Source organism: Erinaceus europaeus, chromosome X, assembly GCF_950295315.1.
Source record: "Erinaceus europaeus chromosome X, mEriEur2.1, whole genome shotgun sequence".
Classification (NCBI taxonomy): Eukaryota; Metazoa; Chordata; class Mammalia; order Eulipotyphla; family Erinaceidae; genus Erinaceus; species Erinaceus europaeus.
Window position 1 is genome coordinate 118,149,132 of NC_080185.1, and position 13,213 is coordinate 118,162,344.

At 42.9% G+C, this 13,213-nt stretch overlaps 1 protein-coding gene across 1 annotated transcript in view; it reads left to right on the forward strand.

The window, feature by feature from the left end:
- The window catches only part of MAP3K15 (mitogen-activated protein kinase kinase kinase 15), a 119,754-nt gene that overhangs the window by 69,775 nt on the left and 36,766 nt on the right, over nt 1-13,213 (forward strand). The window contains exons 7-9 of the mRNA XM_060182930.1: nt 6,236-6,406; nt 9,250-9,362; nt 10,118-10,277. Of these exons, the coding sequence (XP_060038913.1) occupies nt 6,236-6,406; nt 9,250-9,362; nt 10,118-10,277 (444 nt within the window). The remainder of the gene's footprint in view (nt 1-6,235; nt 6,407-9,249; nt 9,363-10,117; nt 10,278-13,213) is intronic.

The following is a 13,213-nucleotide window of genomic DNA, read 5'->3' on the forward strand; positions in this document are numbered from 1 at the left end:
CCTGCAAGGGAATCGCTTCCCAAGCGGTGAAACAGGTCTGCAGGTGCATATCTTTTTCTCTCCCTCTCTGTCTTCCTCAACTCTCTCCATTTCTCTCTGTCCTATCCAACAACCATGACATAATAACAACAATACAACAATAAAACAAGGGCAACAAAAGGGAATAAAATAAATAAATGTCCAAAATAGATAAGGATTTCATACACCTCAATAGCACACACACACACAAAATCAATTAAATAAGCAAAGGTCGGGGATAGCACAGAAGCAGCTGCACACCAGTGTGGGATTCTAGGTGTCCATTAAAAGGATGCCGACCAGACTTCCCTGGACAGACAACCCCACCAATGTGTCCCGGAGCCCTGATTCCCCAGAGTCCCACCCTACTAGGGAAAGAGAGAGGCAGGCTGGGAATATGGATCCACCTGTCAACGCCCATGTTCAGCGGGGAAGCAATTACAAAAGCCAGACCTTCTACCTTCTGCATCCCACAATGACCTTGGGTCCATGCTCCCAGAGGGATAAAGAATAGGAAAGCTATCAGGGGAGGGGATGGGATACGGAGATCTGGTGGTGGGAATTGTGTGGAGTTGTACCCCTCTTATCCTATGGTTTAGTCAATGTTTCCTTTTTATAAATGATAATAAAAAATACCTAACAGCAAACACACACACACACAAAAAGAATTAAAAAAAAATTACAGAAGGGACATGCCTTTGGTGGTGTTGAGGGTTGAGATTATTGCTATAACAAATATTCAAATGGAATCAGGGGCTTAGCATTACTGAAATTTTATTATCACTCATACATTATTTATTCTGGTTTATCATGGACAGTCTTCTCTAGGTGATTGTTCGAGGATCCAGTCTCTTCATCTTGAGACTCTGCCCTCTCCTCCTTAGACCTCCTTTCAGCTAGATAATTAGACCATGGTCAATTTCCAGGGAAGTTTTGTATGTGTAATTTGGAAACAAAAATTCGTGAGATAAAATTCACATAGCACACAATTCCTCCATTTAAAATGTACAAGTCAGTCATTTTTAAACATATCCACAGAGAACCATCACAGTTGTCATTTTAGGATATTTTCCCTCCTCTAAGCTCATCCCCATTTCTAGACACTTACCCTTGTGTCCCCTGGCCCTCACCAACCACTAATCTGTTTTGACAACCCATTAACATTTATTCTCTACTCCCCCATCTCACTTCCTAGCCCTGGAAAGTCACCCATTGATTTTATATCTGTGGATTTGCCTATTCTGACACCTCATATTAATATAATACAGTGTTGCCCAATGAAATGCACTAAGTGATGTGCATCACTCCCTAGTCAGGCGCATAGAAACCTCCCTGGTATGGTCATGAAGAGGAAATAGCCCAAATTTCATCAACTGGTAAATGAATGTATCAGGTGTCACCTATAGATTCAATGGATGTTACTCTGCCATAAAAAGGAATGAAACACTGATACAATATACAGCGTGGACGAACTTTGAAAACATTCACAGGGTTTCATTACTTCCAGGCCACTTTTTTTTTTTTTCAATCACTGCATCAGAGCTTTCGCCAGTGCCATAGAATCACCCATATAGTACCAGGTCTCAAACATGAACTTGTGAGTACCTTGTCCAGTGAACTGTCTCCCACCCTGTTTTCTTGTCTAATTATGAGACATCTAGCAGGAATAGAGCACCTGCTTTCTTGTGGCAGTTGTGTCTGTCAGCTTCCAGTCAGGAAACAAGCCACTCTATGCATTTCAAGTAGAAGAAATTTAATGTAGGAAATTGGTCATACAGCTGATGGAAGAGCTACAAAGGCAAACAGGAAACTGAGACAGCATAGAAATTAGCATCGATAGGAAGCTGCCACCATCCCTCACTTGACTGGAGAGACACAGGAAAGAGGTAATGATAACAGAACCTAGGAGCCAGGCTCACCTGGAACTATTATGAGCCTGCAGGTGGGAACTATGTCTGTAGAAGAGATGCACTGGAGCTGGAACTTCCACACAAAAAAGGGAGAAAAAATATTCAGATTTCTTCCCGTTCTCCAGGTGCTTGTCCATCAGTGCCTCCCACTGGCAGCACCTTGCTGGTTGTCAGCTCCAGCCTGGGAGTCCGCAGCCTTTTAAGACAAAGCGGAGTGAAGCCAGGAATGCATCTGAGGACAGACAGACAGCATTCACTAGCCCAGCAGGACACATAACTTTTAGAAACACTTCTGTTTCTACATATTTTTTTTTACCTTTTTAAAATTATCTTTTTTTAAAATAAATACTCCCTTTTGTTTTCCTTGTTTATTGTTATTGATGTTGTTGAGTAGGACAGAAAGAAATATAGAGAGGAGGGGAAGACGGGAAGGGGGAGAGAAAGATAGACACCCTCAGACCTGCTTCACCGCCTGTGAAGCAACTCCCCAGCAGGTGGGGAGCCGGGGGGGGGGGGGTTTTGAACTGGGATCCTTACGCAGGTCCTTGTGCTTTGCACCATGTGTGCTTAACCCGCTGCGCTATTGCCCAACTCCATAAAATTATCTTTATTGGATAGAGACAGCCAGAAATCGAGAGGGAAAGGAGAGATAGGAAGGGAGAGACAGGGAGTTGGGTGGTAGAGCAGCGGGTTAAGCGCACATGGCGTTTGCGCATAAGGAAAGGAGAGACAGACACCTGCAGCACTAAGCTTCACCACTCGCATAGCTTTCCCTCTGCAGATGGGGACTGGGGGGGGCTCGAACCCAGGTTCCTGAGCATTGTAACATGAGCACTCAATCAGGTGCGCCACCACCTGGCCCCAGTTTCTACATATTTTAAATAAACTTTATTAAGATGTCATTAAGGTACAACTTACAGCAAAATGTGCCCTTTAAAAATTTTTTTTATTGGGAGGTAAACAGTTTAGAGTATGGCTGTTGGCCTATGGGTACAATTTCTCACCTCACCAAATGTCTTGCAAACACTTTTTCTTTTTCCTTTTTTTTTTTTTTCTTTTGCCTCCAGGGTTGTTGCTGGGGATTGGTAGAATCTACTGCTACTGGAGGCCATTTTTCCCCTTTTTTTGCCCTTGTTTATTGTTGTTGCTGTTGTTGTTGGATAGGACTGAGAGAAATCAAGGAGGGGAAGAAAGGGGATAGAAGACACATGTAGACCTGTTTCACCACTTGTGAAGCGACCCCTCTGCAGGTGGCGAGCTGGAGGCTCAAACTGGGATCCTTCTGCTGGTCCTCGAGCTTTGTGCCATGTGAGCTTAACCCGTTGTGCTACCACCAGACCCTTCCAAAACTTTTTAAAATTATATTTTTATTATTGGATAGAGAGAAATTGAGAGGGGAGGGTAAGGTAGAGCGGGAAAGAGACATCTGCAGCCCTACTTCACCATGTAAAGCTTTCCCCCTGCAGGTGGGGACCAGGGACTTGAACCTGGGTCCTTGTACACTGTAATGTGTGCACTTAACCAACCAGGTGTGCCACCACCTGGCCCCTTTGTAAAACACTCCCAAATTATGTCCATCTCGTACCATGACCTGAAAGCTCCCCTCCCTTCACCTCTCTCCTTGTCCTTCCCCCAGAGTCCTTTGCTTTGGAAATGCACTTTTTAAAAATTTTTTAATATTTATTTATTCCCTTTTGTTGCCCTTGTTTTATTGTTGTAGTTATTATTGATGTTGTTCTTGGAGAGGACAGAGAGAAATGGAGAGAGGAGGGGAAGATGGGGGGGGAGTGAAGTGACTCCCCTGCAGGTGGGGAGCCAGGGGGCTTGAACCGGGATCCTTCCGCTTCTGCTGGTCCTTGCGCTTTGTGCCACCTGCGCTTAACCTGCTGCACTACCACCCGACTCCCACTTTTTTTTTTAAACCTCCAGGGTTATTACTGGGGCTCTGTACCTGCACTACAAATCCACTGTTCCTGGTGGCCTTTTTTTTTTTTTTTCTATTTTATTGGATAGGACAGAAATTGAGAAGGGAGGAGAAGATAGATAAAAATAGACACCTACAGACCTGCTTCACCACCTGTGAAGCGACCCCTTGCAGGTGGGGAGCAAGGGGCTCAAACCAGGATCCTGTGTGGGTCCTTGCGCTTCATACTATGTGCACTTAACCTGCTGAACCACCATCCAGCCCCTGTAATGCACCTATTTTAAGTGAACACTTTGAGTAAGTTCAAGTATATTCTTATAACTATAACCACATTGAAGATATTTCCAATATTTTATCCCCATCCTGCCATGATTCCAGCCCCATTTTAGATTCTTTTGATTGGCCTGTAGTCTGGTTCATTGATTAATTCTTTTAATCTGGTGTTAGACCCATTCAGTGGTTGCTTCTATATTTTTGTAGTTTTCAGTTCTAGGACTTTTTTTTTTTTTTTTTTTTTTGTCACCAGGGTTATCACTGGGGCTCAGTGCCGGCACTATGAATCCACCTCTCCCAGTGGCTGTTTCTTCCTTTTGTTCTATTTTATTCTATGATAGTATTGAGAGAGGAGGAGGCGTTAGAGAGGGAGAGAGAGAGACACCTATAGACCTGCTTCACCACTCATGAAAGGTCCCCCCTGCAGGTGAGGAGCAGGGACTCAAACCTGGGTCCTTGTGCATTCTAGTGTCTAGATTAGCCCTGTACTGAACACTAAGAGAATAAAGACATACTGCTCTAGCACCCATGGTATCAATCGAACAAACTCTCTAATAGGTCTAGCTCTTTTCCATCTTTGGGGATAAAGAAAATAATCAAGTAATTTTCTAGGACTTGAATCTCGTTCAGAACTCCACTAGGAGGGTAAGGCTCTTTAGGCACTAATCTGTCTTTTTGGATGATGCAGTAGGTTGACTTATTTTTCTTTTTCTGTTTTTGTTTTAGGTCCAAGTCCAGGCCCTCAGGAAAGAAAGTACAGTAGAGCCTGTTTTCAAGAAATTAAAAAGAATTATCTCTTGATTCCTTTATTAGAATAGTTATTAGCAAAAGCTACACAGGAACACCTTGTACAAACCCTAGTGACGATTTTTGAACATTTAATGTGTATCTCTTCCAGGATTTTGTCTATGCACATAATCACATATGTAAATAATGTTTACTGCAAATAGGATCCTGTTCACTTGGTTCAGCAATGTATTTCTTTGAACTGTTAGGGATATTTTCTATATGATTATATATAGAGCTGCTGCTTTCTAAGCATCTTATGGTGTTCTATAAGTTTGCTGTTTGAAAACATGTCACCATTCTTTTCCTAATGGACATTAGGATTTTTCTTCACTGTTGTGAACTGTGCTGTATGACACCTTCACTCTCAAAGGTTCTTGAAAAAAATACTTCTGTATTATAGAATCTAGAAATAGAATTGCTGAGTTGGTATGGGTAACTTTTACCTTTTTGTTCTTATATAACTTTTAAATTAATTGAAAAGTAGGGAATAGTACAATGAATCCCTCATGTAGCCATTATCCATTTCAGTAACTACCATGGCATGGCTGGTCTTGCTTCCTTCATACCCCTCTCGTTGCCCATAATATTATAATGACTATGAACTGAAAACAGTATTTTATCCATAGATATTTCAGTATATACCTGTAAAAATTAAGGATACTTTTATAAAACTTAATCACAATTGTTATACCTAAAAATGAATAATCATTGCTTAGTATCAGTGTTCACATTTTCCCTGTTGTCTCATTCACTTGCCATCAGTTGAAATGCGAAGATACATTTCCAGAGTCATCTAGGCTTTGTGAATATGGGAACCCTACCACTTTTTTAAAAGAATTTTTTGTCAGACAGTTTCATTCTCCTGATTAAGGCTTAGCTTCTGAAATCTTTGTCTCCCTTCAACCACAGAAGACTGCCATAGTCTTGTCCAAATACATTGATCTGCGAATGCTTTCATCTCCACTTCAAGTCTAATATAAAGAAAAAGGCTCAAGCAGAGGCTACATATAATAGTATGAGATGTCCTGGTGTAGCTATTCTGTTTGAAAAGTAAAAATGAATTTGAAGCCAGTCCATGAATCTGCTTCCCTGATTGTGTTTTTGAATAAGCTGGCAGTAGTAAAGCCATGTTACAAGCCTAAATAACACTGGGGCCACTAAGGTCCCTGAAAGTGACTGCATGAAGTTGTTAAAAAAAAAATTAAGATGACTTAGACTGTTTTTATCTTGCTGAAGTACGATGTCCTTATACCTAGTCTTTGACAGAATGAATGCATGCCTTGATTCTGGCACTTGGAATATTATGACTCTAATCTTCCAGGCGAAACCATGCAGGTGACCGTCAGAAGGCTCTGCAGGCTATGCTCCAGGTTCTGCAGAGTTGTGACCACCCAGCCCCCGACATGTTCTGCCTGTGTGGAAGGATCTACAAGGATATCTTCTTGGATTCAGACTGCAAAGAGGAGGCCAGCCGAGACAGGGCCATTGAATGGTAAACACCCCCACCCTACTCGAGCTCCTGCCTCTCTCCAAAGAGCACACTTTCTCAAGCTCTCCTGCTCTTTCTAGATCCCTTCTACCACAGGCAAATCTTCAGGCATCAGGTTTTTTTAAAAAATATATAATTCTTTAAGTTCTCCTTACTTCAATTAGGGGTACAGAAGGGAAGAGAAAGACCAGAGCACTGCTCCACTGTGGCTGATGGTGCTGGGGATTGGACCTAGAACTTTCGAGCCTCAGGCATGAAAGTCATTTTCATAACTATTCTATTATCTCTCCAGCTCCATACATCAGAAGGGTTCTAATGGGAATGTTCTTCCTTTAAGTTCCCCAATTTATTTAATAGAGTGCATACGAAAGATTCAACATAGTCCTTCCCGAGCTATGCCTTCCAGAATCCCTTTTGACTGCCACCAAGATCTTCTCAGTGAACTGTTAATCCCTTTGTCACTTCACTTATTCAACAAATAATTATTGAGAAGTTACTGTGGCTGGAAACATTATTTTCTAGACAGTGGAGATAAGGACAAATAGCCCACCGTGTCCAGTTCACTCATAAGAGCTCTTGGCATTACTTGTTCTACTCATTGAATTCTAAGTGCTCCTGTTATCTCCTTCCACACTTGTTGGAGCCTCTGTTCTCTTCCACTCACATTCTCACCTGCTCATTCTAGTCACTCCCATCCTTAATTGTCGCCCTTCCTAAGCTGTGGGCCCACTTTGGCCCCACTCTGTCCACCTGCTTTGACTAAAGGTGCTGGCATTTAAGACTCCATGTGTTAGTCATTTTCTCTTCTCCACAAAACATGGCTGCCAGAGTCTTGCCTACTTACTCAAATTCACTGGTTCCCTGGCTTACCTCTTTGGTTAATGTCTACTAATGTGATTCCCCTGACATGCAGTCAGTTCCCAATTCCAGCCCTTCTATAATTCTCCTCTCTGTTCCTGCTGATCCTTCTACATCATCACTCTTAATGCTACTCCCATGTTTTAAACTTTCTTTCCAGGAATTCTCTTAACAGTTTCCCAAGTAGACTCTTGAGTGGTATTTCTAAAATCAACCCTTAAAAGATTGTTCCTCCTAAAGCAGAGAGATCTACCATGTCTCCCTGTTCCCTGCATTTGACAAACTTTTCCCATTCTACCCACAACCCTCTTTTCTACTGCATGTTCTTTTTTTAGAAACTATTTTATTATCTTTTATTTATTGGATAGAGACAGCCAGAAATTGAGAGAGAAGGGGGAGATAGAGGGGAAGAGAGACAGACACACCTGCAGCCCTGCTTCACCACTCATGAAGCTTTCCTCCTGCAGGTGGGGACCATGGACTTGAACCTAGGTCCTTGCACATTGTAACATGCGCTCAGCCAGGTGCACCACCTCTACTACATGTTCTATGTCCAACAGAGTGGAAGTTTCTTAGGAGTTCCCCAAGTTCCCATCTCTGCATCTGCCATTTTCTATGTTTGGGGCCAGGGGCGTGCCCTTCCTAGTCACTGTCATTATAGTTTTGTCCATCTTCATGCCATATCCCAAGTCTCTGAAATTGGCTCTACATCTCTCTTGTGAGTTCCTGTAGACTTGTGTGGTTTTAGAATACTTAACACACTTGTGCTTTTACAATCAATATTTGTGTGTATGAATCTTATAGCTTCACCAAAGTATTAGTAGTATAAGACCATGTGTTTTTCTTAGTAAATCCCCAATCGAATCTGTTGTGCTATATGATAGAGAGGAGTCACTCTGGTTGCTGAAGGGAAGGGAAGGCTGGGATATTAGTGTTGGCTAGAGCCAGAGTAGGTAGCTGTGTTCCCACCAGTGGTGAAGAATTCAACCTCCAGGTCAGAAAATGACTGCCAGTGACTCCTTCAAAAAAAACCATAGGAACCTTTTTCTGTTCACTTCAGACGATAGTGGCAGTGGCTACAGGAGCAGATGAAGCTTAGTCTTCCAGTCACGCCCCCCTGGCTTCAGATGAGATCATCTAGATTATTTGTCTCCCTAGATAATTTGTCATATTAAAACAAGAGGGAAAAACATGAATAGGACATGGAATATTTTTTATAATTTGGGTAGAGACAGAGAAATTGGGAAGGGAGGGGAGGAAGAGCGGGATGAAATATAGACACCTGCAGACCTGCTTCACCACTCTTTTAGCGTCCCCTCCCCTTGCAAATGGGGAGCAAGGGCTCAAACCCAAGTGCTTGCACATGGTAACCTGTGTGCTTCGCCAAATGCACCACTGTCTGGCCCTGAAGTCTTTTAAAATGAGGTGTGTTTGGGGGGGGCAGGATTATAATAAGTTTTAAATTTTTGTATCCACTTTAATATAGTTCCTTCTTCTAGCGTTTGCCCTTCTTCCGTAGCAGGTCAACAGGTTAGGTTGAAAGCTGTCAGGAGCTGCTTGTTGCTGGCTTTGAAAGTGACTGGGATCCATGTGGATTCAGTCGGCTAGGAAGGATCGTCAGTTTCCCCAATGAATGGGTACTCACGGGATGCACCACGAGAAGGTCGATCCAATGCATCCCGATATAGTTCCTTAATTTTATTGATAAGTATGGGTTCTTATAATACCAATATAAACCTTGTAAAAAGATTTTTGTATTCAGGAAGGGGGGGAAGATTTTCATATTCAAATATGAATTACCACGAGGACATTTTTTTTTTAAGTAGCTTGAGTGCTGCATGTAGTTATTTGTAAAGCTATGGGGAAAACTGGAATGTCATAGATTAGTTTTGGATGTTTTCATGAGAAAGGTTGGCTTCATTATTTACACAGTTTTTTTTCCTGCCATAATCTGAGATAATAAGCATTTGATGGTTCTTTAATTACAGGTATCACAAAGGATTTGAGCTCCAGCCATCACTTTATTCAGGAATTAACCTTGCGGTTTTGCTGATAGTTGCTGGACAACAATTTGAAACTTCTATAGAACTAAGAAAAATAGGTAAAGCTGTTTATTAATGCAGATGTTTCTGTATTGTTAGCACAAGGTTAGTGCTGATAATTTATGTTCAGATAGTTCACCTTACCATTCTTAGGTCTTAGGTTCAAGCCCCAGTACCACATAGGAACACCATGGCCAGCACTGGGGAAGCTCCATGGATGGTGAAGCAGCATGAATTGTTTCTCTTCTATCTTTTTTCTCTTCTTTCTCTAAAATAATTGATCTCTATGAAGACTGCTCAGTGATACCAGGCATGTGATACCAGGCCCTGATTTCATCCCCCAGCACTGCATAAAAAGTAACTAGCAATATGTATGTATATATGTATGAATTTAAAAACATTTTTATTTAATTTATGTATATATTCTCTTTTGTTGCCCTTGTTGTTTTTATTGTTGTTGTAGTTATTGTTGATATCGTCGTTGTTGGATAGGACAGAGAGAAATGGAGAGAGGAGGGGAAGACGGGGAGAGAAAGACAGACACCTGCAGACCTGCTTCACCGCCTGTGAAGCGACTCCCCTACAGGTGGGGAGCCTGGGGGCTCGAACCGGGATCCTTATGCCAGTCCTTGTGCTTTGCACCACGTGCACTTAACCCGCTGTGCTACTGCCCAACTCCCACTAGCATTATATTTTAAAAAGAAGTGACAGTAGCCAAAGTGAAATACCCACTTCTCCCTTGCTAAAGGCTTGCATAGTACAATATAAAATAGAATGATTTCTCACACCTTTATCTAAAATTTCACCTCCTAAGGTGTCCGCCTAAACAGTTTGTTGGGAAGAAAAGGGAGCTTGGAGAAAATGAACAATTACTGGGACGTGGGGCAGTTCTTCACCGTCAGCATGCTGGCCAGTGATGTGGGGAAGGCTGTGCAGGCAGCAGAGAGACTGTTCAAGCTGAAACCTCCAGTCTGGTGAGTCGTCCATTTGAGGTCAGCACTTGTCTACTGCGTGATCTTGTTCTGAAATGTTTCCCCTGGAGAGGGAAGATGTGACAGTATTGATTGTGGTGTCTCCTTCTGACCCTTCCTTAAAACAAGGTCGGAGCAGGAAGGTCAGCTCTGAGGCTGGGAGATTGCCTTTGTAGCAGAACACAAGGCTTGCATACATCAGGTCCCGAGTGAGATTCCAAGCACTACAGATGCCAGGGAGATGCTCTGGTTTCTCTCTCAAATCAATCTTTAAAAGAAGAGGGAAGGAAGGAAGGAAGCATGGATGGATGGAGGAATGTCTCCTTGGGGGGCTTGGTTGTGCATGAGGAAGAGACAGACAGGTGCATGCACCCAGAGAGTCTGTTCCTCCATTCCCAGGGTTCTGGTCTCACTCCTCAGTATTTCTTCAGGCAATCTAGAGCCCTAGAAGCACTGTTTGGTGCCAGTGTGGATTTGTGGGAAAGAAACCCAAAAAGCACACCAAGAAAATGAAGATCAGCACAAATGAAAACTAGAAAGAAAAAGCCCACTGATGGGATATGGTCAGGAAAGTAAGGGCATCACAGTGAGCCTAAGATAGTGTACTAGACAGCCATCGAGATGTGTAAGAACGAATGCTTAGAGATAAGGAAATGTATGAGTGATGTATCACAGAGGAAGGAAAGCCAATTGCAAGGCACTTTCTTCCCTGTAGCAGTGGCTCTGGAACTTTGGCATCTATCAGAATCAGCTGTATTAATCAAAGCACAGATTGATGAGTCCAGTCTTAGTTTCTGGCTCAGTGGAAGTAGAATGGAACCTGAAATTTGCATTTACATGTTACAAGCTGGTTCCTCTGGTCTAGAGCCCACACTTAGAACTACTGTTCTTTCTACATGGGTGTTTGTTTTTGGTGAAGGAGGAGGGCCTGGATTTTTTTCTCCACCCCCCCACCAGGGTTATCACGGGTTCAGTGCCTACAAGATGGCCTTTTATTATGTTTTAAAATGGGATGGAGAGAAACCGATAGGAGAGGGGGAAATGGGGGGGGGGAAAAAGAGACACCTGCAACACTGCTTCACCACTTATGAAGCTTCCCCCCTGCAGGTAGGGAGCAAAGGAGAGGCTTGAACTTGGGCCCTTGATCGTGATAATGTGTGCACTTAACCAAGTGTGCCATTGCCTACCCCCCCATATGTGCTCATTTTATCAAAAATAGGTGTTGGGCATATGATTAAGGGGAAGCCTTAATGGATTGAATAATGCCTGGCTTCCCTAGTAGGCACTGGGCTACATCATCTTATTGATGGCTACAGTCTTACAATAGCTGCCCAAATATTTGTCATGATCAAACCATGGAATGATAAATCTTCTCCAAAACATTTATGTTAGTTATCTAAAGGGAGGGGCTAGGCTTAAAAGAAATTTATTTTTTCTTTTTTTTTTAAAGATTTTATTTATTTATGAGAAAGATAGAAGGAGAGAGAGAGAACCAGATATCACTCTGGCACATGTGTTGCCGGGGACTGAACTCGGGACCTCGTGCTTGAGAATCCAGTGCTTTATCCATTGCGCCACTCCCCAGACCACGTTAAAAGAAATTTCTAATCTGACTTTCACCCCTTTTTTTTCTAAAATGTTTTAAGGTTTGTTTATTTGAAGAGAGAACCCACTGTTCCAGTGCTGGGAATCAACCTTGGTGTCTCACACAAGCAAGCCAAGTCCTGTACTTGCCCTCTAAGCCACCTCCCCAGCCTCTAAATTTTGGATTGTTTACATAATTAAGCAATTTTATTGCTAATCATCCTTGTCTGCCCTCTCATTTCTTAGCTTAGTGGACCTCTCTGGACTCTTAAGAGGTCAGACTCTCTTCTATCTGATCTGGTTTGACACCATTTCTTCCTGGTCTGAAGGACTTAAATTTGGTTCCCAAAACCTCTGAAAGTTCCCTGAAACCAGGAGAAATCAGAGCTGGGCTGAGCCTCCAGCCTTCCCAGAGTGGCTGCTGCTTCTAGAATCTCACTTTGAATACAGTGTATTATTGCATTTGGGCAAGACAGCTGACTCTCTGAAGAGAAGACACAGTGTTGAATGCATCCTCATTACATCAACATTTAGCTAGCTGCCTAGGGCATTAATGATTATTTACGCTTATTGCCCCGACCAGCAGGGTGGTGAACAGGAGCTAGGAACCCAATGAGACCTGAAATGATAGGGACAAGAGATACGAAGAATGACAGCAAGACAGGTTTCTGATCAAGCTGCAAAATTTTACTGTGAACACAGGCATTATAAGGCTTTGGGGAAGGAGAGGGAATGCTGAAGGAGGGGGAAGGGGGAGCAAACTTCAAAGAGGAATGTTCCTTGCAACAAATGGCGGGAACCAAACTGTGTGTTGACTCACTTGTGTTGACTCACTTGATTACTGATAAATGGTTTACCTAAGGGGAAATGGCCTGCCCAGGGGGGAATTAACACTTGTCTTGAGGGGTTCCATTGTCTCAAAGCTTATCATCTATAAAGCAGAGAAATGGCTCCTGGCAGCTTATGAGTCCTAGGCTACCTTCAGGCCCATGATTCTCCAGGACTCTCAGTAGTGGTTAGTCTCATAGTTATAGATTATTATAGTACAAGTAAATAGGTTAAAATGAGTAGAGACCAAAGGTACATGGACAAAATTCAGTGGGAGGCAGGGCCAAGTTTCCAGTTGTCTTTTCCCAGGGGAGCTGTTTGTACACCTTCAAAGGTGTGTGACAACCAATCTGGGAAACTCACCATGCCTTGGTGTCCAAGTACTGAGTATGGAGCACCTGTGTAGCTGACCCCTGTCCCTGAGCCCCCGGCCTTTCTGGAGGGCACGTTGATACTGAATGAACCAAGAGCCCTGCTGCGAATCAGCATAAACCATCAGCACATGCCCATGCCCAGGCCCAGGCAGA